The 16797-nt window shown below is 46.0% G+C and overlaps 1 protein-coding gene across 3 annotated transcripts in view; it reads right to left on the reverse strand.

The window, feature by feature from the left end:
- FAM193A (family with sequence similarity 193 member A) overlaps positions 1 to 16797 on the reverse strand; it is a 174113-nt gene that overhangs the window by 30128 nt on the left and 127188 nt on the right. For all 3 annotated transcript variants that reach the window (XM_060013078.1, XM_060013079.1, XM_060013077.1), the window contains 3 exons: positions 16436 to 16589; positions 16141 to 16320; positions 10625 to 10876 (listed from right to left, as the gene is read on the reverse strand). In XM_060013078.1, the coding sequence (XP_059869061.1) occupies positions 10625 to 10876; positions 16141 to 16320; positions 16436 to 16589 (586 nt within the window). The remainder of the gene's footprint in view (positions 1 to 10624; positions 10877 to 16140; positions 16321 to 16435; positions 16590 to 16797) is intronic.

Here is a 16797-nt window from a genome sequence, read left to right on the forward strand (position 1 = left end):
CGTGTGTGCTCAGTAGTTGTGGCTCGTGGGCTCTAGAGTGGGCTCAGTAGTTGTGGCGCACGGGCTTAGTTGCTCCGCAGCATGTGGGATCTTCCCGGGCCAGGGATGGAACCCGTGTCCCCTGCATTGGTAGGCGGATTCCCAACCACTGCACCACCAGGGAAGCCCCCTAGTCTCATTTTAAATGAGGCCCATTTGCATGAGATCTGTTCCCGTGGCTTCTTCTCATCTGACATTTTAAAAATCACCGTGCACCGCAAGGAGGAGTAGCCCCTGCTGGCCGCAAAGTCAACTTTGGAATCACTCATAAAAATGGTCAGCTCTTACGCTGTTCCCTCACACTTGGACAAAGTGCAGTGTAAGTGTGAAGAAAAGATGGATTCTACATTGAGCTCTAAACCACCCTCCCCGGGGCGGGGAGGGCAAGACCCTTGTCTGAAGGTGCCAAGGGAGGGCGCTGGGTCCACACATTTATGGGGTGACTGGCCGTCAGCTGCTCCCTGCACACGTCCTGGGCCGTCCCTCCCCTTGGTCCCCCTGCCCCCGCCCCCCATACCCGCAACAGTCTTCCCCACCGCAGCCAGAGTGGGCTCATGGAATGTGAGTAGGAGGGCGTCACTCCCACACTCCGGCTGTGCCACTGGTCTCCCACTGCTCTGACGTAAAACCCAAAGTCCTGAACGTGGCCGGCCGCCCCCGTCCTTCCTGATCACGAAGCCCCTGGACACACGGGTCTTTCCTTGGTCCTCAAACTCCAAGCTACTTCTTGACCCACAACTTGGCCCACACTGTGTCCACTTTCTAGGAGGTCCTAATCTCAGCTCAGACCTTGCTGACTTGCATTTATCCTACTGGCCACAGCCTAGATGTCACGTCCTTGGAGAAGTCATCACTGCCTTTGCTCTCACCACCCAGCACCCAGACCACGGGGGGCCTTCCCATCAAACACACTAAAGTCCATCAGTTTTCCCTCTCAGCACTTACCACAGTCATAATTCAAGACTTATCTTTAACGTATTGGTTTAACGTCTGCCTTGCCTCGAGTTACATAAACTGCAAGGGGATGGGGCCGCCTGGATCCTGGCCCTGCCGCCCCCAGCATCTCGCTGATGCAGCACACGGCCTTCCCTCTGCAGGTGTGTGCCCAGGCCCACCCAGACGAGCTACAGGTCTGTGCTGGGAGCGTCCCTGAGGACACAGGAATGAGCAGTGAGTGCTGTGAGCTCAAGTGGGAGGGTTTGGGGATGATTCCCAGGGCGGTGATGGTCTGGCAGAACCCTGAGGGCCTGGCTGGGCAGAGGGTCGAAGGGAAGGGTCAGAGCACGGGGATGGCCAATGTCCAGGGACAAGTGCGCCACAACCTGACGGGCTGCAGGGGCCACAGCAGAGACAACCCCGTGTGACTTCCGTCCTGAAGGGGCTGGGAAGCCACAGAGGTTTCTACGCAGCAGGGTGAGACGGTCTGGTCAGCTGATTAGAAACACGGATCTGTGGCAACCTGGTGAAGGAGCCAGAGGGGCAAGGATGACGCAGAGAGCAGTTAGTAAGGGGCCGGGGAGGGCTGGAGCGCTGGCGGGGCAGGTGGGGAGGAAGGGGAGGGTTTGGGAGCTCCAGGCCGGCCACGTCTGAGCTGAGACTGTGCTCAGGTCAGAGCTGCTGCCTCTGGCTCCACCCCTGGGAGGCGTGGCCAGTGACGGAGCTGGACTTCCGGGCTGCCCAGTCTGAGGGGTTCAGGGCCAGCCCGCCCTTTACTAGCTGTGTGACCTCAGGCAAATTACTCAATCTTTTTGTGCTTTAGTTTTCTCATCTGTAATTTGGAAATACCTACCTCCAGGGGACGCGGTAAGAATTAAACCAGACAGTGCATGTCAAGGGTTTAGCATATGGCCGGGCCCAAAGGAGGCATTTCCCAAGTGCTAAGGTGGGTCTCCCTAGACACGAGCCAGGCCCCCACCCCACCCCCGCCCCCGCTTCCCTCCCTCAGCTCGGGCCGCTGAGCAGCTTAGCGCACCTGCTGAACGGGCTCAGAGAGACGAAGGTGGAGGGTGAGGCTGGAGCGGATTCAGGATTTGAAAGTGGGAAGAAACAGGGCTAGACTGGACGCCCAGGACCAAAGCAGAAGCCTGGACCAGCTGTTCTGGCGGAGCAGCCCCAGGGGCAAAGGGCGAGGACAAGAAACCTGTATTTCAACAGATGTCAGTTTCCACAAAGAAGTGACAAACTAAGAGCTGCTTTGCTGAGAAGGGACGGATGAAAACTAACGATCAAATGGAAGAAGGTTTCTTAGTCTTGAAGACCTTCTGCTAAGGGCAGACATACCTGACAGGTGGGAAGCAGCCGCTTGCTCACCACGTCAGCTCTGAGAAGCAGCTCGGAACAGCAGAAGCACGTTGAGGGCTCGGAAGCTACTCAAGAACTTCGGAGACCCTCTGGGCACGGCCAAGCGTTGCTGGCTCCTTCCTCCCGGAGAAAGCCTGGCTGACTGCCGGGAGCCGCCGCCTGCGTCTTTCCAGAGAGCCTTTGCTCACCCTTCAGCACTCTGGATACCCGAGCATGACCTCTCTGCAAACCCACCCCACAGGCTCGGGGAGTTCTCCTTCAGTGTTACTTTCCTACTCCGCATCTACAATTCCTATTAAGGTACGTCATAGTATTTTGAGTTTTCAAATTTGACTGACTGTGTTTTTGTCTTCTCTTTAGACCGCGAGGTCTCTGAAAACAAGCACAAGGACTAACCAGTTTTATTTTTCTAGCATGTAGCACAGGGCCTGGCACATACCGGATGTTCAATAAATGGGCAGAATTTAACTTGGCGGAATAAGGGGATGTAGCCATGGAACTGTTATGCTGGAGACATAAGTCAGCGATTCTATACATCTGACTCACACACTTCTTCAGAAGCCTGTCTACTCAAAACAGGAGGCCCAGCTGTAGAGAGCAAAGGGAGCAGGGGTCTGTAACAAGCAAGCTGTATTTGTACGAATGCTTCTGCACAAGACGCCTACTGACTTCCATAGCTACGGGTTTCCTTCAGGGAGAGAACAGGCACCTGTCACCCAGACCATTCTGGGGCCACGCCTCCATAAAAAACACTAATGACTTAAGCACCAAATCAGCCTCTCAACATGTGGCTAACGCTATTAAGTTGGAACACTGCTTTCAATCTTTACACAAATCCACATGGCTTCAATTAACAGAAGTTCTCAATTGTTCTCCTCTTTGAGACAAAACTGACTCACGGGAAAGCAAAATTTTGCTTTCAGTGGAAGCTCCGACACACACACTAACTGATGCCCTCACCACGCATGCCTCTGCGTTTATGCAGGAACCTAAGACCCAGCCCGTCTCACACCCAGATGTCATCCCAGATGCCACGAGCACAGAGCCGAGAGAGCACAAGGCTGAGCCACTGAGCACGGGCGGGAGAGGCCGCTGACGCCCAGCGTGCAAACAAAAGGGTCCACTTATATCCCAGCGAACAAGAGAGTGACGACCCCTCTACCCTGCACTTCTTCTCAGAGGCTCTTCAGTACTCCTGCCAGAGGAGAAGAGGCAAGAGCCCCACCTCTGTTTCGCTGTTTCTTAGCGTCAGAAGAACTGAACTCTGCCTCTGAAATAAAACGCAGATCACAGGTCACAACATGACCCCCAGATGGCAATCTATTTATGTCCCTATTTTCCACACAGCATTTTTCTCCGTCGAATTCCAATTGATCTGACACTTGTACCACGTTTAACTTTATGAGATACTTCTGCAGTGGTTGTACACAAGTAACCCGGTGAGGAGGTGACAGGTTCACAGGCCCACAGCCACGTGGGAGTCACGTCACCAGGCTCCACTCAATGCACTGAACTCACTGACCATTTCCAAATAACCCTTATGCTCCCGTGGAGACTTCAAGACATGTGTCCACCTTCAGCTCCAGGCCCTCCCTAATGGGGCAACTGCTTCACAACACATTCTCCAGATGGAAAAGACACAGGACTTAAAGCTGGAAGCCTCGAGCACCGCTCCCGGGCCACGCGCAGCAGGGGAGCCTGCTCTGCTGGGGAGCAGGAGGCGTGGCCCATGCGCTCGTCTCCAAGGCCGCAAGTTCTCCCTCCCAGGCGGGCGTGGTCCAGTGAGGGGGGACGCTTCGCTTGACGTCCCAGATAACTGGCACCAAGCACTTTTGTAACAAAGGGCTGAGCTACGGAGAAAGCAAGGGAAACGGTCCACAAAGAACTGACAAGAACATGGCAAGAAAAACAGGACCCAGTGGAGGTGCGGGAAGGGATGGCTGCCCTGGGGACGTGTGCGCCATCGTCACCGTGAGGAGGGGATGGGTCTGTGGTCCCATGGGAGGAAGGAGAGCTGGAGACAAGGGGAGCTGGAGGGTCCCAGAGGGTCAGCTCCCTGCTGGCACCTTTGCACCAGCAAATGCGAACCCTCTCTTGAGGAAGCGTCCCCTATTCAGCACCTGCTCAACAAAACATGATCTCATGATAAAAACAGATTTAGGTCCTCAAGGTTTCATTCAAACACAGAATAACTGTGTGTAAAATGCTTAAAGAGAGGAAAGATGAAAGAAAAAGTGATCAAGGAACAAGAGAATATAAAAAGTTTCTAACACATTTGAAAAATAAATAAATTAAAGCTTAGAAATAAGAATTACAGGTGGGATTAAAAACTCAAACTTAAGGGGCACGTTAGACCCAATTATAGAGAACCACTTAACTGGAAGACTGATCCAAAAGAAGTTCCCAGAACAGACTGAGAGACGCATTTCAGGTACAGAGAGACCATCAGGTGTGACGTGCAGGATGAGAAGGTCTAACCAGAGGTGCAGGGAGAGACAGCAGAGCGGTTAAGAGGGAATACAAACAAGATAAAATGGCTGAGAATCATCAGACGGGGGATTTAAAATTACTCACACGCTGAGGGCTCTGACGGGAAAGGTACACAACATGCACGAACAAATGGGTAATGTGGGCAGAGAGATTCTAAGAAAGAATCAAAAAGAAATGCCAGAAATAAAAAACACTGTAAGAGAAACTAAGAATTGGTAGACTGGACACAGCCAAGAAAAGAATCAATGAGCTTCAAGATAGGTCAGGAGAAACTTTTCAAACTGAAATGCAAAGAGAAACAAGAACTTAAACAAACAAACAGAACCCCCCAAAAAACCACCACCAACAATGACCAAAAAAGTAGAACAAAATGTCCAAGAGCTGTGGGGCCATTTCAGCAGCCATTTCAGTGTGGTGCCTGGAGTCTGGAAGGAGGCGGAACAGGCAGGAGGGACATCCGAAGGACGAACAGCCAAGCACGTCCCAAACTCACAACAGGCACCAAACCACAGACCCAGGAAGCGCGGAGGACACCAAACAGAACAGATGCCTGCAAAACCCACACCAGGGCATATCACATTCAAGCTGCAGAAAACCAAAGACAACGAGAAAAGCTTGAAAGCAGCCTAAGGGGGTGGGGTTGGGCGGGGGGAGAAACCCCTGTACCTACAGAACGAGGAACACAATCACAGAGGACATCTCATTTAAAACCATGCAAGCAAGAAGCGTGGAGTTAACTGTGTTTTAAGTGTTCAAAGAAGAAAAAAACCCACCAACCTAAAATTCTGTATCCAGCGAAATTATCCTTCAAAAGTGAAGGAGAAATAATGACTTCCTCAGACAAACAAAAACTGAGGGAACTCATCTCCAGCAGACCTGCCCTGCGAGAAATGTTAAAAGATTCTCTTCAGGCAGAAGGAAAATAATATAGCTCAGAAATTTGGATCTACATAAAGAAAGGGAGAGCAATGGAGAAGGAATAAATACAAGTAAAATAAAATCTCTTATTTTTCTTATTATTAATTGATCTAAAAAATAACTTTGTTTGAAGTAATAATAACAGTGTACTAGGTGGTTAATATATGGATAAATGAAAATAATGACAGCAATGTCACAAGGGATGGGAGGGAGGAATTGGGAATCATCTGTTAACAAGTACCTATGCTACACAGAAAGCACAATGGTGGTCTCTGAACAGGGACTTAGATGAGTTAAAACATATGTTCTAATACAACTGCTAAAGTTGAAAGAAAGGCATAATTAATATCTAAGAGAAGAGATAAAATGGAATCAGAAAATGCTCAATTACAAGTGGAGAAGGCAGGGCTTCCCTGGTGGCGCAGTGGTTGAGAGTCCGCCTGCCGATGCAGGGGACACGGGTTCGTGCCCCGGTCCAGGAAGATCCCACATGCCGCGGAGCGGCTGCGCCCGTGAGCCATGGCCGCTGAGCCTGCGCGTCCGGAGCCTGTGCTCCGCAACGGGAGAGGCCACAACAGTGAGAGGCCCGCGTACCGCCAGAGGAAAAAAAAAAAAAAAAAGTGGAGAAGGCAGAAAAAGAAGCCTCTGATAACAAATAGAAAACAGTTACAAACATGGTTGTTATTAATCCAAACACGTAAAAGAATCACTTTAAAAGTGAATGGTCTAAATACACCAATGAAAATACAGAGATTATCAGAGTATATTAAACAACAAGAACCTTCCCCCCTCCCAAAAACCCCAAGATCCAAGGATACCTGTCTACAAGAAACCTACTGTAAGTGGTGGGTGGGGAGAGATACACCATGGAACACTAATCGAAAGATGGTGGAATGGCCATCATCAAACACTCTAGAAACAATAAATGCTGGAGAGGGTGTGGAGAGAAGGGAATCCTCTTGCACTGCTGGTGGGAATGTGAATTGGTTCAGCCACTATGGAGAACAGTATGGAGGTTCCTTAAAAAACTACAAATAGAACTACCATATGACCCAGCAATCCCACTACTGGGCATATACCCTGAGAAAAGCAAAATTCAAAAAGAGTCATGTACCAAAATGTTCATTGCAGCTCTATTTACAATAGCCCGGTGATGGAAACAACCTAAGTGCCCATCATCGGATGAATGGATAAAGAAGATGTGGCACATATATACAATGGAATATTACTCAGCCATAAAAAGAAACGAAGTTGAGCTATTTGTAATGAGGTGGACAGACCTAGAGTCTGTCATACAGAGTGAAGTAAGTCAGAAAGAGAGAGACAAATACCGTATGCTAACACATATATATATGGAATTTAAGAAAAAAATGTCATGAAGAACGTAAGACAGGAATAAAGACACAGACCTACTGGAGAACGGACTTGAGGATATGGGGAGGGGGAAGGGTGAGCTGTGACAGGGCGAGAGAGAGTCATGGACATATACACACTAACAAACGTAAGGTAGATAGCTAGTGGGAAGCAGTCGCATAGCACAGGGAGATCAGCTTGGTGCTTTGTGACCGCCTGGAGGGGTGGGATAGGGAGGGTGGGTGGGAGGGAGGGAGACGCAAGAGGGAAGAGATATGGGAACATATGTATAACTGATTCACTTTGTTATAAAGCAGAAACTAACACACCATTGTAAAGCAATTATACCCCAATAAAGATGTTAAAAAAAAAAAAAAGAAAGCTGGTGGAGCTACACTAACTGCAGACGGAGCCGACTGCAGAGCGAGGAAAGTTATCTGGGATAAAGAGGGCCATTACTTAATAATAAGGGGTCAGCTCTGCATGAACACGTAACAATCCTAAACATGTGAGCACCTAACAGAAGAGCATCAAACTACACGAGGCAAAGCCCGACAGAGCTGCCAGGAGAAACAGGTGGATCCACTATTACAGCTGCAGACCTCAACCTTCCCCCATCAGAAATGGGGAGATCCAGCAGGGAGGGATCAGTAAGGACACACCCGAGCTCAACAGCACCATCAATCAACTGCTACTTCCTCCAAAACCAGCAGATTACACGTTCCTCTGAAGGAACATGGAGCATTCACCAAGGAGACCACATTCTGGGCCACAAAGCGCACTAACAAATTTGGAAGAACAGAAGTACAGTGTCTGCTCTCAGACCAGAATGTAATTAAAGTAGAAATCAGTAACAGAAAGATAGCTAGAGAATTCCCAAATATTTGGAAATTAAATTCCCTATCACTTACAATTTTAATTTTTTCTCTAGTATTTCATCACTATATTTACCTCCTGCAACTACTTTTAACTTTCAAATAACACAAGTGAACACACAAATGAAATGTATCATTGGTATGAAGACATCTGAAAACAGAAATAGTCTTCAAGTTTTTCTAATTTCAGGAAAATAAAATTTTAACACTGCTCATTCCAAGCATTTTAGGTCTTAAATATATTTGCCCACGATGGCAGAAGTATGAATTAAAAGAATTACAACTACAGTGACATAAAGTCTTCAAGGCGACAGCTGTCATTTCACCAGACCAGAAATTTCTAAAGGCCCTGACAACACAGAAACACCAGCAGGTCAGAAGAGCCTCAATGGGGACGGTGCCCGCCACACTCAGCAACACCTCCCTCCTCCCAACTGTGCGTGGACCATCGCGCTGAACCGTGCTGGCCTCTCTGAGAAACCTGCTCTGACGGAGCTGAGGATGAGTCTGTGTCCTTCTAATACAGCGCATTTCTTCTCTACCATCTCCTACGGGGCTGGGAACACACGATGCATTTAGGTATAGACGCAGCCACAGTACTCAAGTTAGTCAAACTAACTCCAATAACACAAACCAACTTTGCAAAACCTGGTTAAGTGACAACGTAAGATTGTTTAGAAAAGCAAACATTTTTTTTTTTTTTCTTTTTTGCGGTACGTGGGCCTCTCACTGTTGTGGCCTCTCCCGTTGCGGAGCTCAGGCTCCGGACGCGCAGGCTCAGCGGCCATGGCTCACGGGCGCAGCCGCTCCGCGGCATGTGGGATCTTCCCGGACCGGGGCACGAACCCGCGTCCCCTGCATCGGCAGGTGGACTCTCAACCACTGCGCCACCAGGGAAGCCCAAAGCAAACATTTTTATACCAGGTACAAATGAAGTATTCTGTCAAATGCATCTCAGTTTTCCAAATAAAAATGGCATCCAACTAGTGTATTTTAAATGTATTTGAATAATCTTGACATTAATACTAAACTGGCTGAAATATAGCTTAACAGCTTGTCCTCCATATTTGCCTTTCCAGCCACGAATCTTTCACATCTATCTACTGGATTACAGTTTAATGGGTATCAAATAAATAGATCTCGATACAGATGATGCTCCCCCGAAATGTTCTCCTTCCCCTTTACCTTCTATAGACTACTTACAACATCCTGAGAAAAGGCCAAAATTCGGGGCGGGGCGGAAATCAGTTTTAACTAGAGGTCCCAATAGCCTTTGGGGATAATCAATTTCACTACTTTACTTGAAGATTTTTAAGAACTAATTCTTGAACAGCTTCCACCAGCAAGAAAGTATGAGAGACCATTCTATACTCTTTTCTCTGGGTGGTTCCCTAGGGACTAGAAACTGGAGCTCTATTCAGGTAAGAACAGGGAGCCAACAGCTTCCCGAACTCATACGTTCTCCCAGAGGGCAAGGGCTGTGGATCAGGGAGACCATGAAAATAGCCTGGCCTTGAATACATACCTGAATAATGCTACTTAAAATCACCCGATTAACAAAGGTATCATTAAGTGTTCAAATTGAGCAATTCAATCTAATAAAATTTAAGCATAAATGTGAGTGGTCACCAAGCACCTATCATAAGAGAACATGACAAGCTGATTACACTCTGTTATAAACCAGTGGTTATAATCTCTCGCCTGTGCCCCTCCCCAGCTATGGCAACGTGTGGCCTTCTTGAGAAAGCCCCTTTCAGGCCACGTCCTCCCTTTCTCTCCCAGTGGAGAATCACTGCTTTAAGTAATGTTATCAGTAAAGCTTGGGGGAAATTCTACTTTTGACTGACTAGAACTAATAACACGAGGCAGAGTAAGTGACCAAAAAATAAAAATTCGTGATAAGAGTCAATAAAGGTAAGTTCAAAATAGCTACTAGAGAGGCACAAAGAACGAAACTAACCTGAAAATCTCACTGCAAAGTCTAAGATACTGAACATAAACCTGAGGTTCTCGGAGAAGAAATGCACGCAAATCACACTTTCCCAGACCCTCACTACTCTCCTGGCCAGGCCTCCCAGTCTGCCCCCAGCCCCTCCCACTCATCACCTGCCCGGCACACGGGCTCGCACCGCATGGCACCCAGGGTCCCGCCTTCAAGCTTGTTCCTTTCTACATAAAAGTCCTCAGTCTCGTGCTTAGAGGACACTCATTTTAGACCCTGTAGAGCCCAGCCAGTGTTAGAGGACTCATGTCACATTCAAATTATTTTACCCACCACACTGAGAAAAAGAGCCAGGCCTCCAAAAGCTGCGGGTAGAGAACTGACCTGCTCTCTGGGTGGGGAGAAGCCCTGTGTGGAAGGTCCCCGAGCACAACCCGTCACCCCGGCACCATCTGAAAAACTCTTCACGTACTAGTTAATTCTGGAGGAATAAAGCATGACTTTCATGATTGTTTTTACAAGTGTAAAGGTTGAAAATTCTGAGTTTAAGGTATTACGGTAAAAGGAAACATTTACAGACCCCCCAATCAAGCGCGGATGCTGTCCTACACAAGCTGCCAACTTACGGGTTTCCGTTTGTTTCAACATGTACCCCTCAAGGTCTGAGTGACGGGTGAGCTTTCCAGCCCTTTCTGCCCTGACTTACCTTACTGTGTGTGAAGGGGGGCGCTGTGTACAAGGTGGGGTGGATGAGAGGGCGAGGCAGGTGTGGGACGGCGTGCAAGGGCACATGTCCATGGATGTGGGGGTAAAGATGCAGAGCGGGGTGTGTGGGCTTCTCGGGGCTCAGGAACTGGTGGCCGGGAGGAAGGGCTCCAGCGGTCACTGCCGACGGCGTCAATCCAGACGCCTCTTGTTTACAGACGTGACATTCACAAGTGTTTGGAGCTTGCTCTGCCTGAAGGGAAAGGAAAAAGAAGTATTTAGTAAATGAGTATTTAGGGAAACAAAGAATGGTACGGACTGAATTAGAGCCAGCCACATGGCAGACACAAAGGCAGCAGGGCCCGTCCTGACACCCCAGGTTGACGGGTCCCTCCTTGTGAGGTAAACGAGGGCCCCCAGGACTGGGACTGAAGAGACCTGAAAAGAGAAGGGGGTGCGCACCTCCCCCCAGCTGGGTGTCTGCTGAGGCAGCAGCCACATCCATCTGCATCCCGCGCCTGTCTGAGCAGGGGCAAGGGGACTGGCAAGACAGCAGAGCGGAGAGAGGGAGCTGGGACCAAGGACAACAAGACCACCAGTGAGTGCCATGCTCCGCCGGGCTCACACTGCTTAACGGACGGTTACACAGAGATTCTTCAAAATGCACCAGAGATGGGACTTCCGGCTAAGGTGGAATGAAGCAGTCGGTGACCCTTCTCCCTCAAAACAAGTGTAAAACTGAACACAATTGTCAAAGGCAATCGTTTTGAGGCTCTGGAAATCAACCAAAGGAAAATAACAAATTGAGAAGCGTTTATTCATGCAAATCTGCTAGAACTTTCAGGTGAGAACAGAAGGGGTCTAGCCTTCTTGCCCAGGGCTCTTCCTGTTCCCAACTCCCCACACTCCTTAAAAAATTAAACTTTAAAACAAACAAACAAAAAAACGTAACTCAAGAATAAATAGCAGAATTAAAGTGGTACACTAAAATTTTCTTTGATATGAAAAAAGGAAGTAAAGGAGGGACAGAGGTACAAAAAACATGAGACCTACAGAAATAACCAGCAAAACGGCAAATGTAAATATTGTCAATAATTACATTAAATGTAAATGACTCATTTCAAACAAAAGGCAAGGACTGATGGACAGGATAAAAATATGAGACCAAACTAAAAGACTGGAAGGCAAATTTTAGACTCAAAGACACAAAGAAGCTGAAATTAAGAGCTGAAAAAATATATAATATAACAGTACTCCGAAGACAGGTGGAGTATTAATATTAGACAAAATAGTCTAAGATAAGAAGTATTAGCAGGGAAACAGTTCATAATGACAAAAGGGCCAATACGTTAGGGAGATAGAACAATAATTACGTGGATACACATTCAACAACACTGCCCCAAAATGCACGAAACAAAAACTGGCAGATTTGAAAAAGGAATAGACAACCTAAAAGGCATACTTGAAGACTTCAATATGTCTCTCTCAAAAATTTTCAGAACTAGATAGAAAATCAGGAAGGATATAGAAGACTTGACTAACGCTATCAATCAACTTGACCCAACTTTCATTTACAGGCCGCTCCACCTAATAGGGGCAGAATACAAGTGCACCTCTAGGACAGACCACATGTTAGGCCATAAAACAAGTCTCAATAAATTTGGAAGCTCTAAAATCAGTAATCTAAGCTTTAGATTCAACAAGCTAGAAACAGAACAAACCAAACCCAAAGAATATAGAAAGAAATAATGGAGATCAGAACAGAAATCAATGAAAGAGAAAAGAGACAAACAGAGAAAAGTAACAAAACCAAAAACTGGTTATTTACAAAAATGGACAAACCTATAGCCAGACTGACTGAGGGGGTTAAAAAGGAGTAAACAAAATTACCCAAATCAGGAATTAACATCACTACAGACTCTACAGAATTAAAAGAGAGTATAATAAACAACCATATGATATCAAATTAGACAATTTAGATGAAATGGATAAATTCCTAAAAAGACACAAATTATTAAACTCATCCCAAGAAGAAACAGAAAATCTGAATAGACCTGTAGTAAGTAAACAAAATTTGAATTAGTAATTACAAAATTTCCCACAAAAAGAGACCAGGCTCATGGGATTTCACTTGTGAATTCTATCAAATATTTAAGAAATCTCAATCTTAGACAAATTCCTTCAGAAAATATATGCAGAACAAACAATTCCCAACTCATTCTATGAGGCAGGTATCACCCTGATACCAAAGCCAGACAAAGACATCATAAGGATGGACAACTATAGACCAGTATCTTTTATTAGCACAGATGCAAAAACCCTAACAAAATAACCAATCGAGCAACATATGAAAAAGGGACTATGCCATGAGCAAGTGGAATTTATCCCAGGAACACAAGGTTGGTTTAATATATGAAAATCACTTGATGAGATACACCATGGTAACAGAATAAAGGATGAAAACCACAGGGTCTCAACAGATGCAGAGAAGGCATATGAAAAACCCAAAGCATGTTCATGATAAAACTCCCAAAAAACTAGGAGTAGAACAGAATTTCCTCAACTTGACAAAGGACATCTATGAAAAACCTACGGCTAGCATCATACTTTACTGGTCAAAGACTGAATGCTTTCCCCCTAAGACTGGGAATAAACAAAGACATCTACTTGCACCACTTCTACTCAACACTGTACTGGAGGTTCTAGCTAGCTCAATAAGGCAAGAGTAGGGAATTAAAAGAATTCAGATTGGAAAGGAAGAAGTAAAACTGTTTATTCACAGACAACATGATCTTGCATGTATAAAGTCCAAAGTAATCTACCAAAAAAAAAAAAAAACCAACCCCAAAAACAACACCACAAAACTTCAACCCTTCTAAAACAAGTTTATTAGCAAAGCTGCAGAATTCAAGATCAATATATGAGAATCTATTGTATTTCTATATATTGCCAACAGTCAATTGAAAATCGAAATTAGAAAACACCTTTACTATAGAATCAAAAGACATCTAATACTTAAGAATAAACTTAAGAAACATGTTCGAGAACCACAGACTAGCAATTTTTAAAAACCGCTGAGAGAAATTAAAGATGACCTAAATAAATGGAAGCAGCATGGTCACTGACTGACAGATTCAATTTTGTTAAGACTGTATTTTCCCAAAATTGATCCTTATCATCCCACAAATAAAAGATTAGGCCCAGAGAAGTTTGCTGATGAATTCTATCAAATATTCAAGAATTCAATGCAACCTCTATCAAAATCCAAGCAGGTCTTTTTGGAGAAGGTAACAAATTGTTCCTAAAATGTATACGGGGAATTCCCTGGTGGTTCAGTGGTTAGGACTCGGTGCTTTCACTGTGGTGGCCCAGGTTCAATCCCTGGTCGGGGAACTAAGATCCCACAAAGCCATGCAGTATGGCAAAAAAATAAATAAAACAAAAAATAAAATGTATATGGAAATGCACATAGATTTTGAATGCATTTAGACTTTGAAAAGCCTAAACAATTTTGAAAAAGGCCCACCAAGCTGCAGGGCGGATCCTACCCGATTTCCAAGCTTACGGTAAAGCAACAGTCAGGTAGAGTATGGCTTTAAGGACACAGAGATCAAATGAACAGGACCCTGAGTACAGACATTAACCCATACATTTATAGTCAATTGATTTGCAATACATAGCCAATGCAATTCAACAGGGGAAAGGATGGCCCTTTCAACAAATGGTACTGGGACAACTGGATACCCAAATATGCAAAAGGTGAATTTGGACCCTAACCTCAGACCATAAGCAAAACTGAGTCAAATGGACCACAGACCTAAGTAAGAGCTAAAATTATAAATATTATAGAGGAAACGAGAGTTTTGTATTAGGTAAAATTTTCTTGGATATGACTTCAAAAGCATGATTCATAAAAGAAAAAATTTATAAACTGGAATGCATCAAAATTAATAACTTCTGCTTTTCAAAAAACACCATAAAAATACTAAGACATACCACAGACCAAAAGAAAATATTTGTAGATCACATACTTGATAAATGACTTGTACCAATATATACCAATATATACAGAACTCTTTTTTTTTAAAATATTTATTTATTTGGAGGTGCTGGGTCTTGGTTGTGGCACGCAGGATCTTCGTTTCAGTATGCGGGATCTTTAGTTGCAATGTGTGGACACTTCGTTGAGGCATGCAGGATCTAGTTCCCTGACCAGGGATCGAACCCGGGCCCCCTGCATCGGGAGTGTGGAGTCTTAGCCAATGGACCACCAGGGAAGTCCCCACAAAGAATTATTAAACTCAAAAACAAGACAGAGAAGGAAATGCAACCCAAACGGCCCCTCAATATATGACAGAATGAGCTCAACTTTGCCCATAAAAAATGGAATGAAAACTGAAACCTCACGGGGTTACCACTTCTCATCTACCAGACTGGCAAGAGCTCAAAACTCTTCCAGGGGGAGGGGAAGGCATCACGCTGACCCGGTAAAGCCACTCCTGGTGACCGCTCCTAGGGACAGAACTGCCTACGTATAAAATGTCAGATATGTAAGGTTACTCACTGAATAGTTTATGATGGGGAAACAAACGGAAGCAAACACAAGTGTCCGTCAGCAGGGACTAAAAAGAAAAACAAAACGAAACTATGACACGTCCACACGATGGAATACAAAGAGACCAGCAGCGGAGCAAGAGGAAGTGCGCTCTGTACAGGTGAAGCTGGTCAGGACACACTGCTAGGCAGGGAAGAGAACAGAGTGTGCATTAGTATAAGCCTTTTTCATGAAAAGGCGAAGAATATTTGTATTTGCATAAATAAACACTGGAAGGACCTAGTTTTAAATAGGTAAAACTGGTTACGTATTGGGACTAGGGGCTGGGGGTGAGCAGGCGCTGCAGCCGGTAGATGAGGAAGGAGGTGGGAGCGAGACTTCTCAGGGTAGTAACACCTTCTGGTGTCCTTTCCTGCAGATTTACACCACCTACTGAAATGGTTTTAATCAGCCTGGACCTTCATCTGTTCTTCCTTTCATTTAAAAACTGCTTGAGCGCCTATTATAAAACTCTGAGTCTCTAAGAAAAAATAACAGTCTGGTAAGGTACCCGCACCTCTGGCTAACAGAAAAACAGACACTATCAGGAAAGAAAACCTCCCTTACAAAACCAACCTCTTCTGAAATTTTAACATTCCACTCTTTCACTTTATTAAAAAAAAGCCCTTCCCTTGCTTCCCAGACAAGAAAACCTCCCCAACACTTAAATATCTGGAGCCACTCTGCGGTGCCGCAGAGTCAAGATGACACTGATCACAGATTCAGGAAAGAGGAACAGGACTGAAGGGAGGGAGCGAGTCACGTCTGCTTATTTGCAAGGATGCCTCGACTCTCTCCAGGCCTAATCTTCAGAAGTTTTTCGAAATAAAATAATTCTGTGTTCAATAACGCTCATGTTTAGAGAAACCAGAGGCAGAAAAGAGACCTCTGGCAAAACAAAGTTCGAAAAAATAAAATCATACCTGCTGAGTTGAGTAAGACGGGGGTGGACTGTCCACTTTACTTTCCTCCTTCCCAGGGCTCCCGTCTCCTAGAGCTGTGTCTTCCTTCGGGGCTCCCGGGGGCTCCCCACTACTTTCGCCGTCTGCCTCCTCGTCATCAGCCTCTGAAGAACTACTGCTGGTACTGCTTACCTGAGGGGACTTTAAGAACAACCCTTTGTAATTTACACTTTTTGAAACAGAAGAATGGAGGCAACTGACACACCAGACACCGTCTGATGTCACTTACTGTCACTATGAAGACGCATGCCCATACCTCGTCCTTCAGGGCCATGTTTTCCCCGCCACCGTTCAGTTCACCGTGGATTCCATTCATGCTGGCCACCACCTCGGCATCATCATAGTTACTCAGCGGATAAATATCAGCAAACTTAGCTGACAACGGCGCAACATCTTCATCGTCACTACAACTGAGAGAGCAGAGACGTCACCAGGGGGCCGCTCTCCGCGAGCACAGCGAACGCACCACCCGCCAAGCAGACACCGCGCTCGTTCACAGGAGTGCTGCACTGAGTGCCACGCATGCCCCTCAGCATCTCCTCGTAACCTGAACGCACGAGGAAACGCCTGGAAGATTACCATTTGTGCTATTTGGAAGAACGGAAAACAAGACTCCAG

The sequence above is a fragment of the Delphinus delphis genome, chromosome 5 (genome assembly GCF_949987515.2).
Source record: "Delphinus delphis chromosome 5, mDelDel1.2, whole genome shotgun sequence".
Taxonomy (NCBI): Eukaryota; Metazoa; Chordata; class Mammalia; order Artiodactyla; family Delphinidae; genus Delphinus; species Delphinus delphis.